The 18,501-nt window shown below is 38.5% G+C and overlaps 2 protein-coding genes across 3 annotated transcripts in view; one reads left to right on the top strand and one right to left on the bottom strand.

The window, feature by feature from the left end:
- The window catches only part of LOC131427607 (mucin-2), a 103,028-nt gene that overhangs the window by 38,974 nt on the left and 45,553 nt on the right, over positions 1 to 18,501 (top strand). The window lies entirely within an intron of this gene.
- On the bottom strand, positions 5,334 to 16,567 carry LOC131427609 (carbonic anhydrase 7-like). The gene is made up of 6 exons (XM_058590959.1): positions 16,213 to 16,567; positions 6,639 to 6,766; positions 6,450 to 6,540; positions 6,145 to 6,298; positions 5,730 to 6,084; positions 5,334 to 5,652 (listed from the first exon to the last, which is right to left on the bottom strand). Exons 1-6 carry the CDS (start codon positions 16,265 to 16,267, stop codon positions 5,491 to 5,493), a joined length of 945 nt encoding a protein of 314 aa, XP_058446942.1. The 5' UTR covers positions 16,268 to 16,567; the 3' UTR covers positions 5,334 to 5,490.

Here is an 18,501-nt window from a genome sequence, read left to right as displayed (position 1 = left end):
CTTTCACATAATCTACACTGATAAAATTAGACACGTTGTATAATACGTTCACAGCCGGTAGTTTCAACAAATACAATTGGTATTTGGTTTCAACGCAATTGATCATTACGTCAAAAAGAAACGACAGATTGCGTTCGGAGATGCAGCAAAATGCCAAGTTTTTTCCGTTTATGTTGAAAATGACTTTTGCGAGTTAGGGGCTTGAAAATGCATTTCCATACTAGGTGCACAGAAATTTGCCATTGAAGTGTCACCATTTAGAGATTGAGTTTCAAACAAATCGCTAAATATAGATTATTCCATATAAGTATTCTGTAATTATTTTGTTTTAGTATCTGTCTTTTGTTTTTGCCAACATACACAAGTCTTTTGGAAAAATCTATCATTCCATTACCTGAAAACACAAAAGTCATTCAAATAAAAATAAAACAATTTCTGGTGAATTTTCAATAGGCTCATTGACGAATGACAATTTTTCTCTTTTTTCTTCCAACTGCTGTGGTGCGATTACCACTCCGATTCTGCAATCCGACGGATTTGTGATACGAACGAATCTACACTTTCGTTCGAGTTCGAATTTTGCATTCTTTATTCCGTTCGATTTGTATGATTCGATCGATTCGATTGGCTCTCGTTCGGAAACACTTGAAATTTCGAACACTAACCATCAAAGCTGTCAAAACTACTTACACGTTCTTTTCATAATATTCATTTCTTAGTAAACGAAACCGTCACACTTGTATTATGCTTTCTGACAGTTCACTTACAACCACAAAAGCAAACGAGATTGGTTTGTTTTAATCAGGAAACGCATGCATCAGACACGATTCAGTTGATCATTCAACTTCGGTCGACGTCAATATTAATTTTGTATAAAATGTTCATTACGACCTAAGTAACAAAAGTAAACAAACCGAGATTTTTATTGCATTTTGTTAGGAATGTTCTAATACACGCGCTACCCGAACACCGTTTCTCAATTCACTATAGATTCACTAAAAAAATCTGTCACCACATTTGACGTATGTCGAAATCAATGAAAAATAATCATTAATGCTACCTTCGTCAATTGGCAATGTTTTGACCAATGTACCAAAGCATAAACAAAAGTGTATGCGCGGACTTACGACAAAATTGTTTTTCACGAAAAGGCAGATCTAGTGTGATATTATGAAAGTGAGACTTGCTGTAGAGTTGGAGATATTCAATGGGATCGAGTTGCTATTAAGCTTGTTAAAAAATACGCTGATTAATTTGGAAAGAAACTGATTGTTTCCAATCGCAGAAACCGTTATGAATCCTTCGTCAAACAAAAGCGAAAGTCATCAAAACACACTAAAAACGAGCCGACTGTCATACTGTGCCACTTGACATGCAAAACTAGCTGCTTCAAATGTTTTCGAGCAAAACTGGCTTTCACCAAAGACATCATATTAACAAGATATCCAGCTCTCACACTTCCCGAACAAATCATTGGCAACATCCTTTTTTGCGAGCATGTCGCCCTCAGGTGAGTCCGCATCGAATCTCATACATAGATGTAGGGGAGGGAAATGTCAAATTCGTGCGCACCAAAATAGCAGGGCTGCCCACCCATACAATTGACATGATATGTTGAATGTGATGCCGTTCGATGGCGTTGCTGAACTGAAGATTGATTTCGCTCCAAGCTGACAGGGTCTGCTTTCACACAAGTGCGAGTAACAAAACGACGAATGCACACTTTGACTTTCGCAAAACGACGTATCTAAAAAAAAAGCAAAACGACTTATGTGTCAAGTCAACCAGGAAAAAACGACCTATCATACTGTCCAATGTACACACTTAAAAAAAATCCTGTGATTTTACATCTTATTAGATGCACATAAATGGAGCGTCGCAGCTCACGCAAATTTACGTGGAAGAACATTTAATATTGTGTCTAAAAATCCATGACATGAAATTCAATGAAATAAAAAAAATAGAATAGTGATAGCAACCGCCGCGACTTGAACCAAGAATCATTGGATAGCAAGTACGTCTGTTAATCGACTGAGCCACAGAAGCATGCATCTGCTTGGCTGGTAAAAGGTGCATTTAAGGTGACCATGGAAGCGAGCCACAAATGGCAACCAAGAAACCGCCTATCTTCCCACTCCACCTTCCGCTATTTTGCCGTGCTCTTGATGTAAACAAACCAAGAAACACATTTTTTCTACGCGTAGGAGTCAATATGCTGCGTAGAATTGCTACTGCAATTTGGTGACATAATAGAATATAGAATATCGAATTTGGTGACATAATCACTCATCGTATTGATATATGTTTACGATAAACTATCAACTCTGAAGAATGATTTGTGCAAAACTTTTTCGGGCCTTCATTAGAAGGTTTCTTCTTAGAATGTTATTATTTTTCACTCACCTCAAGATTTCAACTGCTGTTTATAGCTCTGTGACATAAGTAAGCTTTATGAAACACTTTTGAGTTGTTCTTCACTGGTGAATTTATCAATTTCTCTAAACATTTTATTATAAGACCTTTGAATAACTCACAGTTCTGGTTTTGAAAATTTTCCGAAAATCTACGATAAAAAGTTTGCCGGCCTGCTTTAGTATTGATAATACCACGCTTTTATATTGGCAGTGATGCCATACATAATTAGAGAGAAAAAACCTTGCAATGCACTAAAAATGGCAATATATTTAATTAGTCGCCTATTGATATAGTTAAAATTACGGATCAAAACTACTTTCGTACGTCACCATGTAAAATTTCAATATTTAAAAAAAAACGATAACATTTGACTAATTTCCATTTCAAATACTGCTCCTAGTTATCCGAAACTCTGTTGTCTTATTTACCGTCGCTATGGAATGCAAAAAATAAACAAACAGTTCAAGTATTGTAATCTTTTCGAAATGCCTCGTCCATATAAGAAGAAGAAAGCAGCGCTCATTAGCGAAAATCAATAGAAAAATAGATGGAATACGTTGAAAAAGTGTGTTTTGGGTAGCGAGTATGTGCGGGACTCATCAGTTCAAACAGTGGAAGAACTGCTAGAAGTGCCGGTTCAAAACAATACCACAGAATTTAGAAACTGTACTCGATCCAATGATTTGGTATCAATAGGTAAAGTTCAAAAATATTTTCGTCAATACATATGAAATTATATCTTCAAATTTGCATGATAAATCTTTTCAGAGCAAATAGCCGATTTATCATCAAGCCCTCTCGTCAAGTGCCACTTGACTGTTCTCTGGGTTGCTTCCCTATTCGAAAACGATGATGTTGTTGACAAAATGGAAAATGTAGAATTTGTTTGTTTATATTTTTTGAATATATGAGCTTCATACTCAAAAATTAAAATAATACATAAAGCCATTGCAACAGAGGTTGTTCTGATTTCGTGTGGTGTTACTATACTTAATCCATCAATGTAACAGCTTCCTTTTTACTTTGTAATGTAAGAAAAATGCCAAGAACCAAACGAAAACAAATAGTAAACTATCTTCTTTGGCACAATCATTATATTCTCATGATTGCAATTCGTTAACTCCAGAATTTGCATGAAGATGAGATAAGTCTACTCTGTTCTGCTAGGTGATTTGAATAGTTTCAATGTTTACATTTTGTTCTTGCAACTGTATTCCTTTCAGCACACAAATATTATTATTTCATTCCTCTCTACTCACAAATACTATTACTATATGAAAAAGTATTGTTTCACCAATACTTTTACATTTATTTTCCTTGGCTTCTGTCCACGGTCACCTTAAATTCATACAGTCGCACTTGCTAGCAGAACGCAAGTTACAGTCGAAACCAGTAAAATTCAAGCTCATCTAACATGAAGTCATTACAAATAAAATTTTCCGTCATTTGACAAATTAGGTCTATATGAATTACATCGTATGACGGATTAAGTCACCTGTAAAATTCAATTTTTTTTGTGTATATGATCAAATTACAAGTAGTTGAAAATTGTAAATTAGTCACTATGATACGTTGCACGCATACAAATTGGACGATTTAGTGAAGAGATGAAGTGGTTTCAATTACTCATTTTTAAATAGAATTTAAAATAGTGCGATTATTTTTCAACATCGCTTTTCTCGGTTCAGCTGATATGTTACATTCGTCGTTTTGAAAATTTTATGCAGAATTTATTTTTTTTAGCCGAATATTGCACACGTACCCGACGTTAATATGTTTCGTGAACTTGTAGTGTCCCTCCATATGAATTGCTTACGATTAATGTTGTTATTCCGTGACCGTTCCATGCCGGTGATAGTCGCCTGATGCTACGTGTGAATCGCTTTTACATATTGTTTTGTTTTCATCCGGAAACGTATTGCTCTCCCATTTTGCACTAGGGCCGCCGTTCATTTTTCATCGGGCAAACGAATGTCATTCCCATGTTTTGTGGAGCATCATAGTCGTTATTTGAGCAATGCTTGCTTCGATTTTATCATTCGCTGTTTGTAGCAATTAATATTTACAGTATCTCCTAGTTTGAGAAAATCGTATAGTACAACCTAGAGTGACTATAATCAGAGTGGCGACAGCTGTTCGTTTGGAATGACAGCTCCCAGTTCCAAACGAGCAAACGACCTGTCAAATCAATGTAAAGCTAATGGAATGTTTTGAATTGTTGCCAGCATTACGAATGAGATGTCGTCACTTAGGTTATAGGCACTCTAGTACAACCTGCATGGGTATGGCTGCCAGACGGCTGACTTAACACTGCCAGCGGGAAAAATATGGCTGGCAGCCATTCTGGTGACCGACTGCCTCACCGCTGCCAGACATACACCTCAAACGATACCACCAGGATTTTTCCACAGCGTAATCTTTGACATTTTCAGCAAAGGTGAAAAGATGAAAACGTTCGGTTAACTAAGATACAGGCGACTATGTTTTGCCAAATTGGATTTCACTGCCGTCACTGAATCAATTTTGGTAGCCGTCTGGAGGCCATGGCTGCCCAGGTAGCCGAAAGGCCGAGTGGGAAGACCCTTTTTATATCCCGCCAAATGCAAAAACGAACCCATTTGTCATCTATCCGCTGGTACCGAAAGAAGCAAAATTTTGCTCACCGTTTTTCGATTCCCAATCCTTAAGCTCATGAAGAACTCATTTTCCCACCTTCTAAATCTTTACGATGACGTGTAGACCATCAGAAATGGTTTGATATCTAACGTTTAGATTTTCCGCTTATTCAACAAAGATTAAAATGAAAAGTCATGCGGTCGCATGAATTCCGGTTACATTTGACAGGGGTCTGACTTCCTATGTAGGCTAACGAGTTTTACTAATTTCAAATGGTCGTGCAAAGTTAAGGTTTTAGGCTAATGCTCATTTAATCAATTTTTTAAAAAAATGTTTCGACACAAAATAAAATAAAATGATTTTTATTTACTGACTATTTCCGGTGGGTTGTCGCCCACCACATCTCATCCGAAGAATGCTTCCAGCCCGCCTAGCCAGTGACGCAGTGACGATGACGCTTCAATAGACCCATCCCCACTGGGTATGATCGAATTTACTCTGCAGTTCGTCGAGAGCGGTGTTTCGTGAGTTCACCTTCCGGATGAAAATCCGTCGATTGCCGAGCGGTTGCAGTGCCCGGTAATTATCTACCATCGGGGAACCGGGTAGGCCGTTATCGAGCTGTTTCCGAAAATGAGATCGAAATGTTTTGTATCAAAAAACTGATGGTTGATGGAAGGTATTGCGTTAGGACATACCATTCGGAAACGTCGTATTTGCATGATGGAGATGTTCAATACGTCGGGAAAGAGCACCCACGTGACCGCCTCGGAACAAGGTGGTGTCGTTAGCGAGCCTTTGTACGTGTAGAATCGGGTCAGGTCAACGTCCCCGAGTATGGATTTCAGGGTGAAGGTGAAGTTAAGACGAACCTGTTCGTCGAATTGTTCTATTAGTGGAAACGTCCGCAACAGGTAGGCAATCTCAGGGCTCTCGTGCTCGGTCACCTGATAGAAGAAACCAAGTACCGTGAGACCATCGGAATATCCCAACGCTTCTGCAGTGTTTTTGTACTTCCTATTACGATGAATGATGTGCATTTCGAGCGGGTATCTGGGAAAGATAGTTTATTGTATATTTTGTTTCTTGCGATAGAACTATGTCAAGATCAACCTTATATCGTTCAGAACATGCTCCGCTCCGCGATTGTTTTTGTCACCCCAATGAAAGTGTAGCCCTTCCAGTTCATACTCGTTTTGCAGTTTACCACCGAAGATATACGGGTGTCGACCATTTTCGGGATCAGTTTTTGGGATTGCTATGGATACTGTGGAACGTAATGATCATAGTTAGGTTATGTAATTCAATAACCGTTAGAAATCGAAAAATAAATATAAACCAGAACGAGAGGGGGCTAGTGGAAATTTTCATGCATAGTTACTTATTACATCACCGTTATTTGACCACGTTTGCATTACCCGAATGTCCATTATTATGCATAGTGATCGGTCCCGGCAGAAGATTGTTATAGCCGACCAGCTCGATCGCTGGCATGTTCAGCGAAATCGCCTGCGGGTAGGAAGAAGAAAAGTTGAAAATTGTATTTTCGCCTAATGGAAATGGAACCTGGGTTTGGAATGATGTTTCGGTTCCTCCGGGTGGCTTACCCTGCTGCTGGAAACGGCGATCGGCGATTGATGCTTTCCCGCGCAACTTTGGTGCGCTCTGGCCCACCGGCGCTGTTCCGGTCTAGTGTAGCCGAAGCGGTGATGACCGGCACTCAATGCAAATGGCACTGCAGATGCAATCAATGAAATGGAACATTAGTAGAGTAAATATTACGTGGTAATTTTGGGTTGTGTTTAGCTGGCCGGAGTAATGCAGTGGCGATTTAGTTGAAGTGAACTCGTGGTTTTTGGCTGGTTGGATGAGCCACGATACGAGGTTGTAGGAGAGATCATACATATATTGGCCAAATAATGCGATAAGCATGATAGTTGGAACGTCAAAAAGCTTGTTTGAGCTGTTTTTTGAAGGACGAATCTTGCAAAAGTAAAATAATGCATCAAAATCCAACAATTTAACCTAGAAAATTTGATTCTACAAATATCCTAATCCAAGCAACACAAAGAACTATAAATAGCGTAACTATAATTCACATTATTCAAATTCGCCCTTCGTATTCCATGCCAAAAACAGGGCGATACTTCATAAGACAATTCGCGTTACGATTCGGAAGCAAGGGGAGAGTCGCTAAACACAAACTATATTGTGCCTCTAAAAAACCACGTGATATACTGTGAATCTAAGTGTGCCACGCTGTGTTCCATGAAACAGCTACTTGTCAAAACTGAGCCCTTTGTGTGCCGCATCTGTGCAACTGTTTGAAAACGAAAGTGCCAGCGACGACGTGCCAGTATTGATAAATGCATCATCGCATTGTGTTAATGTGTGATAGGCACATTGTTCTAAGCGTCCTCCCCTTGTTCGGAAGCCATTTTGACTAGGGATGTCGGATAATCGATCGATTGATCGAGTCGTCGAATAATCACCCTGATATCGATTAGTTTAAAAATTATATTTGAATAATTGCAAAAAACCTACTTTAGATAATCGACTGATTAATCGAGTAATCAATTGAAAAATCTTCATAATTGAATAAAATCTAATCAAATAGTTGAAAAACTATTTTTCGATTTTTGCCTTTCTCTATAGATGTATGTGTGTGTGTGTGTGTGTGCGTGTGTGTGTGTGTGTGTGTGTGTGTGTGCGTGTATGTGTGTGTGTGAGTGTGTGTGAGTGTGTTCGACTTCTGTTTCCGGAGATATGATGGTATATGTGACGTAACCGGCAAAACACGTTGATATTTACCGCTCTTATATATAAGGGTGTCAATATTTTGGGATCACCTCTAATTTCGTAAAGCTCTAGTGCTCAAAATTTTAAGCACCTCGAAAACAGTCCTCATGCAAATTTGAGCTAAATCGGACATGGGTAAGGGGTGCTGCCCAGCGGTTAAAGTTTGAATATTTTCGATCTTGAAAAAGCATCATAGGGAGTACATGAAATTTCCGAAATCGAAAATTTTTTTTGATGCCAAAAATCTTGAAATTGCATGAAACGTCGAGATTTAGTGTTATCTAAAAAAATGTTTTAAAAAAATCGACTTTCTGGAAATTTTGATATTAGTCCCAGAAAGTCGATTTAAATTTTTTCTTCGAGATGACACTAAATCTCGACGTTTCATGCAATTCTAAGACTTTTGGCATCAAAAATGTTTTTTCGATTTCGGAAATTTTATGTGCGGAGAAAAAAAATGAAAATTCCACTAAGTGGACTAAGAAGGGTTTTGTTTTTAGATTAGAATCACTCTTCTCATACAAATAGGCAACGCAAATGTCTAGCGCTTGGTTGGAAAAATTGTGCCTATTATGTGATATAAACACTGAAGAATGCTTTTGTGAACTACTCGATTCAATCTGAATTAATTGGTGTCAAATAAATGCTTTCAAGACGGTTTTAAAACGAGGAGGAGGAACTCCTCAGAATTTTGAAAATTTCTTGACTTTAGAAACCAAGTACAAGAGCATATTTCGGGCCAAGAAATGTAGCTATTGGAGACATTTTGTCGAAGGTTTGTCAAGAGAAACCTCAATGAGCACTCTTTGGAATACGGCCAGACGAATGAGGAATCGTAACGTAGGAAATGAGAGTGAGGAATACTCGAACCGATGGATATTTGATTTTGCGAGGAAAGTTTGTCCAGATTCTGTTCCTACGCATAGCATTATAAGGGAATCTTTTCCAAATAATGGTTCCATTGATAGCCCCTTTTCAATGATGGATTTTTCCATAGCACTCATGTCTTGTAACAATAACGCTCCTGGGTTGGACAGAATTAAATTCAACTTGGTGAAGAATCTGCCCGACCTCGCAAAAAGACGTTTGTTGGAATTGTTTAACAAGTTTCTTGAGCAAAATATTGTTCCACCTGACTGGAGGCAAGTGAAAGTTATCGCCATTCAAAAGCCGGGGAAACCAGCTTCCAATCACAACTCATATAGACCCATTGCGATGTTGTCCTGCATCAGAAAATTGTTCGAAAAAATTATTCTTCGACGTCTCGACACTTGGGTCGAGACGAACGGTTTGTTGTCAGATACTCAATTTGGCTTCCGTAGAAATAAAGGGACGAATGATTGCCTTGCATTACTTTCGTCTGACATCCAAATTGCCTTCGCTCAAAAGCAACAAATGGCATCTGTATTTTTAGACATTAAAGGAGCATTTGATTCAGTTTCCATTGATGTTCTTTCAGACAAGCTCCACCAACATGGACTTCCACCAGTTATAAATAATTATTTGCACAACCTTTTGTTAGAGAAGTGCATGTATTTTTTACATGGCGATTTGGCAACAATCAGAATTAGCTACATGGGTCTCCCGCAAGGCTCATGCCTCAGTCCGCTCCTTTATAATTTTTACGTGAATGACATTGACAGCTGTCTAGTAACCCCATGTACACTAAGACAATTGGCAGATGATGGCGTAGTTTCAGTTACTGGACCCAAAGCTATTGATCTGCAAAAACCATTGCAAGATACTCTGCAAAAACCATTGCAAGATACCTCCGATTGGGCTGTTCATCTGGGTATCGAATTCTCTGCGGAGAAAACAGAGCTGGTCGTCTTTTCAAGAAAGCATGATCCCGCGCAGCTTCAGCTTCATATGATGGGAAGAATGATCCAACAGGTTTTGACTTTCAAATACCTTGGGGTGTGGTTCGATTCCAAATGCACGTGGGGAGGACACATTAGGTTTCTGATAACAAAATGACAACAAAGAGTAAATTTTCTTCGAACAATAACATGATCTTGGTGGGGTGCTCATCCGGAAGATCTAATAAAATTGTATCAGACAACGATACTTTCAGTGATGGAATATGGATGCGTTTGCTTTCGTTCCGCTGCAAACTCTCATATTATCAAACTTGAGCGAATTCAGTATCGTTGTTTGCGAATTGCTTTAGGGTGCATGCATTCGACACATACAATGAGTCTTGAAGTTCTGGCGGGAGTTCTTCCATTGAAAGATCGTTTTTGGGAGCTTTCATCGTGACTGCTAATAAGATGTGAGGTACTGAATCCCCTGGTTATTAATAACTTCGAAAGGCTAGTTGAGCTTCAATCTCAAACAAGATTCATGACAGTATATTTTAACCATATGTCACAGGAAATCAATCCTTCAAGATATATTCCTATCCGTGTCAGCCTCCTAAATGTCCCTGACTCAACTTTATTTTTCGACACATTCATGCAGCGCGAAGTGCGTGGAATCCCGGAACACCTACGCTCGATGGAAATCCCAAAAATATTTACAAGTAAGTTCAGGTATATTGACTCTGAGAAAATATTTTACACGGACGGATCACGAATTGAAGAGGCTACTGGGTTTGGTATATTCAACAATAATGTTTCGGTCTCATTTAAGCTTCAAGAACCTGCATCTGTTTATATAGCAGAGTTAGCAGCAGTTCATTATAGTTTGAGTGTAATCGTCACATTATCTCCAAACCATTATTTTCTTTTCACAGATAGTCTGAGTGCAATTGAAGCTATTCGCTCAAACGCCGCTTGCAAAAATGAACCTTTTTTCTTGGGCAAAATAAAACAGTGCCTGAACGTCATATTGAATAATAATTATCAAATCACAATAGTTTGGGTTCCGGCTCATTGCTCCATTCCAGGCAATGAAAGAGCCGATATTTTAGCCAAACGTGGTGCTATTGAGGGTGAAATTTATGAGAGACCGATTGCTTTCAACGAATTCTATAGCGCGTCTCGCCAAAGAACACTTGCCAGCTGGCAAGCTTCTTGGGATAAAGATGATCTGGGTCGGTGGATGCACTCAATTATTCCTAAAATATCGACAAAGGCATGGTTCAGGGGACTGGATGTGAGTAGAGATTTCATTCGTGTGATGTCCAGACTCATGTCCAATCACTACACGTTAGATGCACATCTCCTTCGAATTGGACTTTCCGAGACTAATCATTGTGCTTGCGGCGATATTGACCATGTTGTTTGGACATGCGTGGAGTTTCGTGATGTCAGATCTCAATTAATAAATTCCTTGCGTACCCAAGGTAGACTATCCAATGTCCCAGTTCGCGACATTCTTGCTTGTCGTGACCTTCCATACATGAAACTTCTTTATCATTTCATTAAATCCATTGGAGTTCAAATTTAAATTTTATTTTATGTTAGACTGTTTTCTCTTCCATGAGTTCAACCAATAGCCAACTATAGGATATTGAATATAAGTGGCGAACTGATACAAACAATCTTGAAATAGTTATAAGATCATGTACAAAATAAATGTATTTTATTTAATGTAATTTAAAATAGCAACTCGCTTGATAAAAACAGTGTTTAGATTAACTAATGAGTACCAACATACTAATATGATATTCGAAATGTATTAGGTTTAAACTACTATGTATTGTGGATGCCACGGCGAAGAAAAACTTATGTATATTGCCTATGAAATAAACGTATTTATGAAAAAAAAAATTGGTGTCAAAAATGAGCCTATTAAAAATCATGAATCATATCTACCATGAATAATAAGTCAAGATTTCTTGATCAATACAAGTTCTCTCGCATTTATTCATATAATAGAGTAAACGTTGATTTTTCAAACATTTGAGTGAAAAAAATACTTCCAACAGTTCAATGCGTTTTCTTTATCGGAATATGCTTATCGAATTTAAGGATGCAGGCATACGTCGTTTTTCGTTGCCGTTTCCAGATCTGGTTTTTGAAACCATAAATCATCGATCATAGATGTTTTCAAAAGAAATTTTGTGGTTTCAATTATGCTAAGTGAGAAGTACAACATAAGAATATCAACATCGTCCAATTTCTACCCCAGACCGGTCAAAAGGAAACGGGTTCGAATCACTTTTCCTGGCTTTCCATTTAAAAGAAAGAAAAATGACTTTGCATATAAACATTTTCGAATAAGAAAGTCTTTATTTTGAGTTCAAGGAACAATATTTTTTCATTGTTCATTGGAATCTATGTAATGTTCAACTCATACGATAGATTTATGTGATAAAATTTCTCATCAAAATAATGTATGCTGGCAACCCGGTACAGTTTGCTCATATACGAGAGAGTACAAGAGAAATACGATGCGCAAAGGGAATCGAGCGAGCCACGTGGTCGATTTAAAACTCAACACGCGACCCTCTGTCCTCAGACCTTAAGTTTTGAGTTAAGCTCACTCAAATTAAAAAAAAATATATTTTTTTCATATTTTGAGTAAAAAATACTCAAATTTTTAAAGCTTCGTTTCTTAACTTAAAAATGAGTAGATAGGTGGTAACTCAAGTTTAGAGTACGTGCACTTTTTATGAATTTAAGTGGTGTGTCATTCAGTTTTGAGTTATATTGAATGAGGGTGTATTTTTCTCACTGTACAAAGTCACTAACAGCACCTCTAGTGAGAAACGGGTGTACTTTTTTCCATTAGCTACTGGGTTTGAAAAAATGTTTACCCGACCATCTTTAGTGGCTATACGAACCGTGTTGTGTTATGTTGGTCCTTGAATACCGGTTCCGGAAGTACTGTAAATAATGACCATAAACTCTAAAGTGGAACTTACTTCGACGTCTCATGGAATGAATAATCGATGAAATTACAGAACAGTGAGTGATAGAAATTTCATACTGTCATTTCAAACGACGACCATTGCAATAATTTCATGAAAACTAAAAACAACGAAGAAGATTCATGGAAAAAATAAAAATTCCCCTTTAACGAAGATTGATCTTGCAGACGCGTACCAGACTGCTTTTGCGTTTTCGAACAATGGCTGTTTCCCGAAAATTATGATTTGGTTTGTAGATCGCCCACGATTGCAAACAGCTGCATTTTTTTACCTAAAGTATATTACGCCGAGAATTAAATTACTACAATATTGGATTGAAAACTAAACTAATAAAATCTTCTTCTATCGGTTTATAAATTTTAAATAAAACAAATCATCTTTCCAGTATAATTGTCCAATCCAGGGATCGAGACAATTTCTGATTTCCTCGAGTGAAGTGTAAAAGTTCCGGAAAGAGCACTCTAGTCAAAGCCTTGACATTACATTCCTTTTGTCAAATTTGGCCTTTCTGTTTTAACAGACTTCGCAGCCGATTCTTAGTGTACAGAATCATTGCATGGCTAGTACTATGGATCCTACTGACACTAAGAATCCTTCCAGGTCGGGGCTCGAACAGAGGAAAGAGCACTCTGCATCTATCGAAATAAGTGGTAGTCGGATATATTAAGGTTTGACCACTCGGAAGCAGTATACGACATTTTTGTGATTCCATTGTTTACAGAGCAAAACCCATTGCTTTGATTGATTCGCCAGGTTTGACATAGTATTTTACTCATCAAGCGCTGTTCGTTTCCAGATAGAGGCATTGGTGACACAGTAACGATGTTGAATTATTGTTCCACCTTTTCTATAGAATTGCTGACGAAACCGACTTTGATCTGATACCGTTTTCGTTTATTGATCAGAGCAGCCCGAGAACTGGCCCAGAGTCGCCCAAACAACGTTTGATATGTTTGTTTTAGCAACCTGCGGTCGCTCTAGATCGGACTCCAATCGCGTAGTTTCGCTCTGAAAATTTTCTCGGGTCGCACCACTCATCCATGCAAGTTTGTTTATTTTTTCTTTTTTTCATGAGTTGTTGTTTAGGACGCGTACCACGTGTTCGTTTTACTCGGAGTCAGAGTCGCCCGCGTCTAGGTTCAAAAACGAAAACGTTATGAGCTCCAGGGACCCTGGAGAGTATTTTAGGCCATTCGATTCAGCTCGATAAGATAGAAAATGTCTGTGAATATGCATACCTTTTAAAAAAATTCTCCGCACAAATTTTCGGAGATGGCCTAACGAAAGTTAGGCCTCGTTTGAAAGCTACTATTGGGTTCTGAACCAATTTCGAAGATCAAGTGGCTGTCACTTCTGCTTCCGGAGATATATTCGTATAACTGACGCAACCGACTAAACGCATTTTTTTCTCGGAAATGGCTAAACTGATTTCAACTAACTTAGGCACGTTTGAAAGCTACTACGTTTTTTCAATCTGCACTTTTTTCAGAATGTAACAAATTTGAATGTATTATTGGTGATACTTTTAGTTTCGAGAGTGTTGTTGAATATCCTTACAAAAAATGTTTAAATGAGACTGTTTGAATAACAAGAGAAAAGCATTACCACATTACTAGGTGGATTAAGAAGCGGTTTTTTTTATTTTGTTCAATATACTGTTTATATTTGGGATCAAAATTCAAACAAAACTGCCATGCCAAAATTTAAACAATATTATCCTATCCTCGCGTGAGTGTGTTGGTGTGGCTATTCTCAGTGGTTGTGTGGTTAATGCTAGCGTCAGTATGTCGCAAATACTCAGTGAATTTAGTCGAGCCGAAAACAGTAAATATTTAATTTTTTTCGACAAATTTGGTATTGCCGAGACTCTCAGCGTGGCGAACACTTGCAGATGTCACCACGATCGACACAAGGTTCCACCACGATTATGGTTCCGCTTTCACATCAGCCACAATTTTGGGTGCAACATTCACTTCACGCTGGTTTTTTTGTTTTGCTGTTGGTTGAATGACAAATTTATTTTTGTTTTATTCCGATCGAATTCTCATGTGATTTATGCGACATGGAAATAAAGTCGCTTTTAACACTCAGGGAAATCGTGTGATAAGTGTTTAAATTGTTGAAGTTGGAGTATTTCTATAACAGGCTGAGGGATTTTGTTATCGTTCCGGAACGTAGTGAACGTTTTGAAAAATCGCGGCGAACAGTCGAGTAGGTGGCAGTAGTGTTTCCAACGTATAGCAAATTTGAAATTTACACAGGACTTTGAAAAAAATTGTTCGAGACTGTATATCTGTTATCTGTGGTTTCACTGACATATTTTGCCAGGAACAAATGAAAAGTTCAGGAGTGTTCCAGTTCTAGATACATAATTTATGTCAGTTTTAAAATTTAAATCTGGAAATTACAACAAGAAAAACTAGCAGCCCCAACAGCGTATTACTACCCTCTCAGCAGGCGGTTCTGTTTTGTTGGTCGTTGAGCGCTTTTTGGACGGTATACTGCACGAAATATTTGTTCAGTTTGCTGGAACGGTTTGTTGTTGTTTTTTTTCTGTTGCAAAAATAGTGTGAAAATTAGGTGTTACCGTCATATAGAAAGAAAATTTGTTGATATTCTACGTGAAGCAGAAGTATTGTGCAAGTATTTAGTGTTAGTTTAAAGAAAACAAGTGGAAAAAACTTCAGGAATTCTCCAGTAAAAGTGGTCCAACGGGGCTCCAACTCCTCATACTAAAATTGGCTCAACAATGGACCTCTGTCTGCCGGGTTTGTTGAACGAAAAAAATGGCATTCGGTTCAACGGTCTGTTTTAAAATCGGCAAGCGAAGGTTCCGTGTTGGCCTCCCGTTGAACGATTGATTGGACGTTCATTGGACCAATGATCCAACGTATTGGACCAATGAAGGACCACCGTTGAACGTTCTTTGCCAAGAGGGTTATTTCTAGATATAGCAACCATTTACCGTGTAAGTAAAACAGAATAAAAACCACGTTTATGGTAAAATCAATGAATCAATGGTACCAGTTAAAACTTTTAAATCCCCGTGAAAAGACGAGCGGAGAAAATTTGACCAATGTTTTGCTATAAAGAATAGTTCTACTTTTATCAGTTATCGTGTTAATGAACTCAACTGGGCTACCACTATGTGAAACTGTGCGGCGTTGGATGAGTGGTAATGTCTGCTTGACAAACCCGTTTGGCATTCTATTCAAATATGCCCCGGTTACTTAGATTTCGCCCAATCGAACGAAACTTGCCTTCATTCATTTTCTGAGCTTAACATTAAATAGTTCTTCAATCAACACACTGAAAGATGGCTCTGTCGAAGTAGGTTACAGCCATTATAAGCACAATTACACTAAGCACAACTTCAAACCGAAGTATGTACTTTCGACACACTACAATCTATCATCACTTGAAAACTTCGATTTCACTGAAAGTCTTTCTTGCCTGTACTGATTGATTCACACTTGGTTTCAATGTGGAAACCTGTCACGTGCCGACACATAAATCCTAATTTGCTTTTTTGCTACCCTTCAAAACCATCTTTCTCATTTTCTCACCTGCGGTGAGCAGCATCACCGCCAACGCGGCGCAAGTTCCGATGGCAGCGATCATCTTCGGTGGTCCTTTGGCTATCGACTCAGCAACTGAGCAGAATTTGTGACAAACTGATATATGCTGTAATATGAGTTCGTGAATCACTCATTGACACCTCCGAGCGTTTACGGTGACAATCGTCGACAAACGGATGAAGAATATGCACAAACGCAGTACCAGCAAATTGGTGCAATTCGTAGTCCTAGCACTGCATCACTTGATCGATTATCTGCGAGTCACAAGTCTAATCAACGGTTCGACGATGGCACATTTTCCTTTCGGATCGTGGAATGCCCAGTATAGGCACAGTATGCGCCTCGACTGATTACTGATTGATAACTGGATTCATGGACTGATATATGATAGAGGTTTTATATAATTGCTGCTACTCCTACAAGGCGACGATGACGCCGCCACCGCCGCCGACGACGACGACGCTGTAAATATCATTAGCAGGTATGCCGTGTTGCTTCCCAGAACCGGAGCTCGAAATTCTATCGCACAAAGCTCGAGAGAACTTTGGGGATGCAGAATAGTGCCCAATTACCATAAAGCAATGAAATCTTCGATGTGCTGCAGGACCCGCACCGACTGGATTGGAAGCCTTACGATTGATTGTTTTTTCCCCCAACTCTTAGTTTCGACAAGAGACGTGGATCGACGCCGGTGAAAAATTGTGTATGCATGATTTACGACCGGGGAGGAGCAATTTTTGAAGTCATTTTATGGATTTCTTGGCGCGCGCAGAGCGTTTTAGGACTTCATTTACGACCCGTTTCGTTTGGTTTCCGTGAATAGAAGCTCTTAAATATTTGTTGATTTTTTTAACATTTCATGCCCCTCTCATTAGTATGTTTGGTCGTTCTTTGGTTTTATCTGCGAATTTGAAATGACCATTCCAATTTCAACCCTTCGCTACTGTTGATGGCTTTGTAAGTTGGACTGACTAAGAATGTAGACATTTTTTAGTATCGTCAAGGTCGTTCTCATGAAAGTGTGAGTATTTTTGGAGAATATGGCGTTTTTAGTTTGTTGGGTTTCTACCCAAAAAATATATAATTTATGTATGATAGATTTATGCATATATAGTTATGAGCATTAGTATGACTTTTGAGTAACAATGTCACATAATGATCAAACAGTCACTTTTGTTGAGAACGTTCCGCTTTGTTGTTCGCTTCGCTCGATTGGAAATTTTTCTTTCATATATTCAAAAAAATCATTCAGTTCGCTTTCACATCTCATCCAAGTCAGTCGATAAAACAAAACCGCTTACGTTCGGGACGGAACTAAACTAAGTACAGTACCCTATGATAAAAAAAGAACCGGAATTTTATTAAAAAACCTGTTTTAATCCACCTAGTGGTGTAATGATGCCTTTCTCATGTACATATAATATTGTGGTATTCTATTCAAAATTTTGTTCTTCGATTTTTGAAAGAAACCAAGAGATTGTTTGTGCATAACATACAGAATAAAACAGTGCTTTGATTGCGTAAGTCATCCTTAAGAAAACGAAGTGGGTTCACTATTATATGCACTTCCGGCACCGGAACCCGAGAACCGGTATAATCAAAGGCGGTTCGTACGGTCACCAACTAACATGACATACAAACTCTACTAGTACGCACTCTAAATTACGATTTAAATGTTTGTTGCATCCGAATGGTATATGACAATTTTCACTAGTCGATTTTTCAAGTGATTGCATAACCTTTCTATATGAGAAAGGCAAAACGCAAAATTTTCAAAATTTTTTTTATTAAAACGCAATTTTTAATAAATTTCTTTATTATCGCCTTCAAATTACTCTCCTCCTACGGCAATACATGCATGCCAACGCTTGATCCAATTTTCCATACAAGTTTTATAGGCCGCCGAAGGTATGGCCATTAGTTCACGCAGCGAATTCTCTTATATGGTCTCTATGGTCTCAAAACGCGTTGGCAATAGCAATTTGAGTCTGGGGAAGAGGAAAAAGTCACACGGGGCCATATCTGGAGAGTACGGTGCTTGGTTGATGATATTGGTTGAGTTTTTGGCCAAAAACTGCGACACAACCAACGCTGTGTGAGCCGGCGCATTTGAATGAAATTCAGCTTTTTTTGGCACCAGCCGAGAAGCGACGCGTTTCAAACCCAAAACGTCAGTTAAAATGTGTTCGCTGATCCATAAGAGATGCCCAACAACACAGCAATCTCTCTAATCGGTACAGAACGATTTTGCCACACGATTTGCTTCGCCGATCCAAT

This window comes from Malaya genurostris, chromosome 2 (assembly GCF_030247185.1).
Source record: "Malaya genurostris strain Urasoe2022 chromosome 2, Malgen_1.1, whole genome shotgun sequence".
In the NCBI taxonomy this organism is placed as follows: domain Eukaryota; kingdom Metazoa; phylum Arthropoda; class Insecta; order Diptera; family Culicidae; genus Malaya; species Malaya genurostris.
Note: the sequence above shows the minus strand (reverse complement) of the source record. Positions and strands in the feature narration are given on the sequence as shown.

What these genes read in the sequence shown, in the direction of transcription:
- LOC131427609 (XM_058590959.1), bottom strand. Translation starts at nt 16,267, where the DNA reads ATGATCGCTGCCATCGGAACTTGCGCCGCGTTGGCGGTGATGCTGCTC. An exon ending in GCATAATAATGGACATTCGG is followed by an intron (nt 6,299 to 6,449) that starts GTAATGCAAACG and finishes TACGTTCCACAG; the next exon opens with TATCCATAGCAATCCCAAAA. An exon ending in AAATACGACGTTTCCGAATG is followed by an intron (nt 5,653 to 5,729) that starts GTATGTCCTAAC and finishes TTTCGGAAACAG; the next exon opens with CTCGATAACGGCCTACCCGG.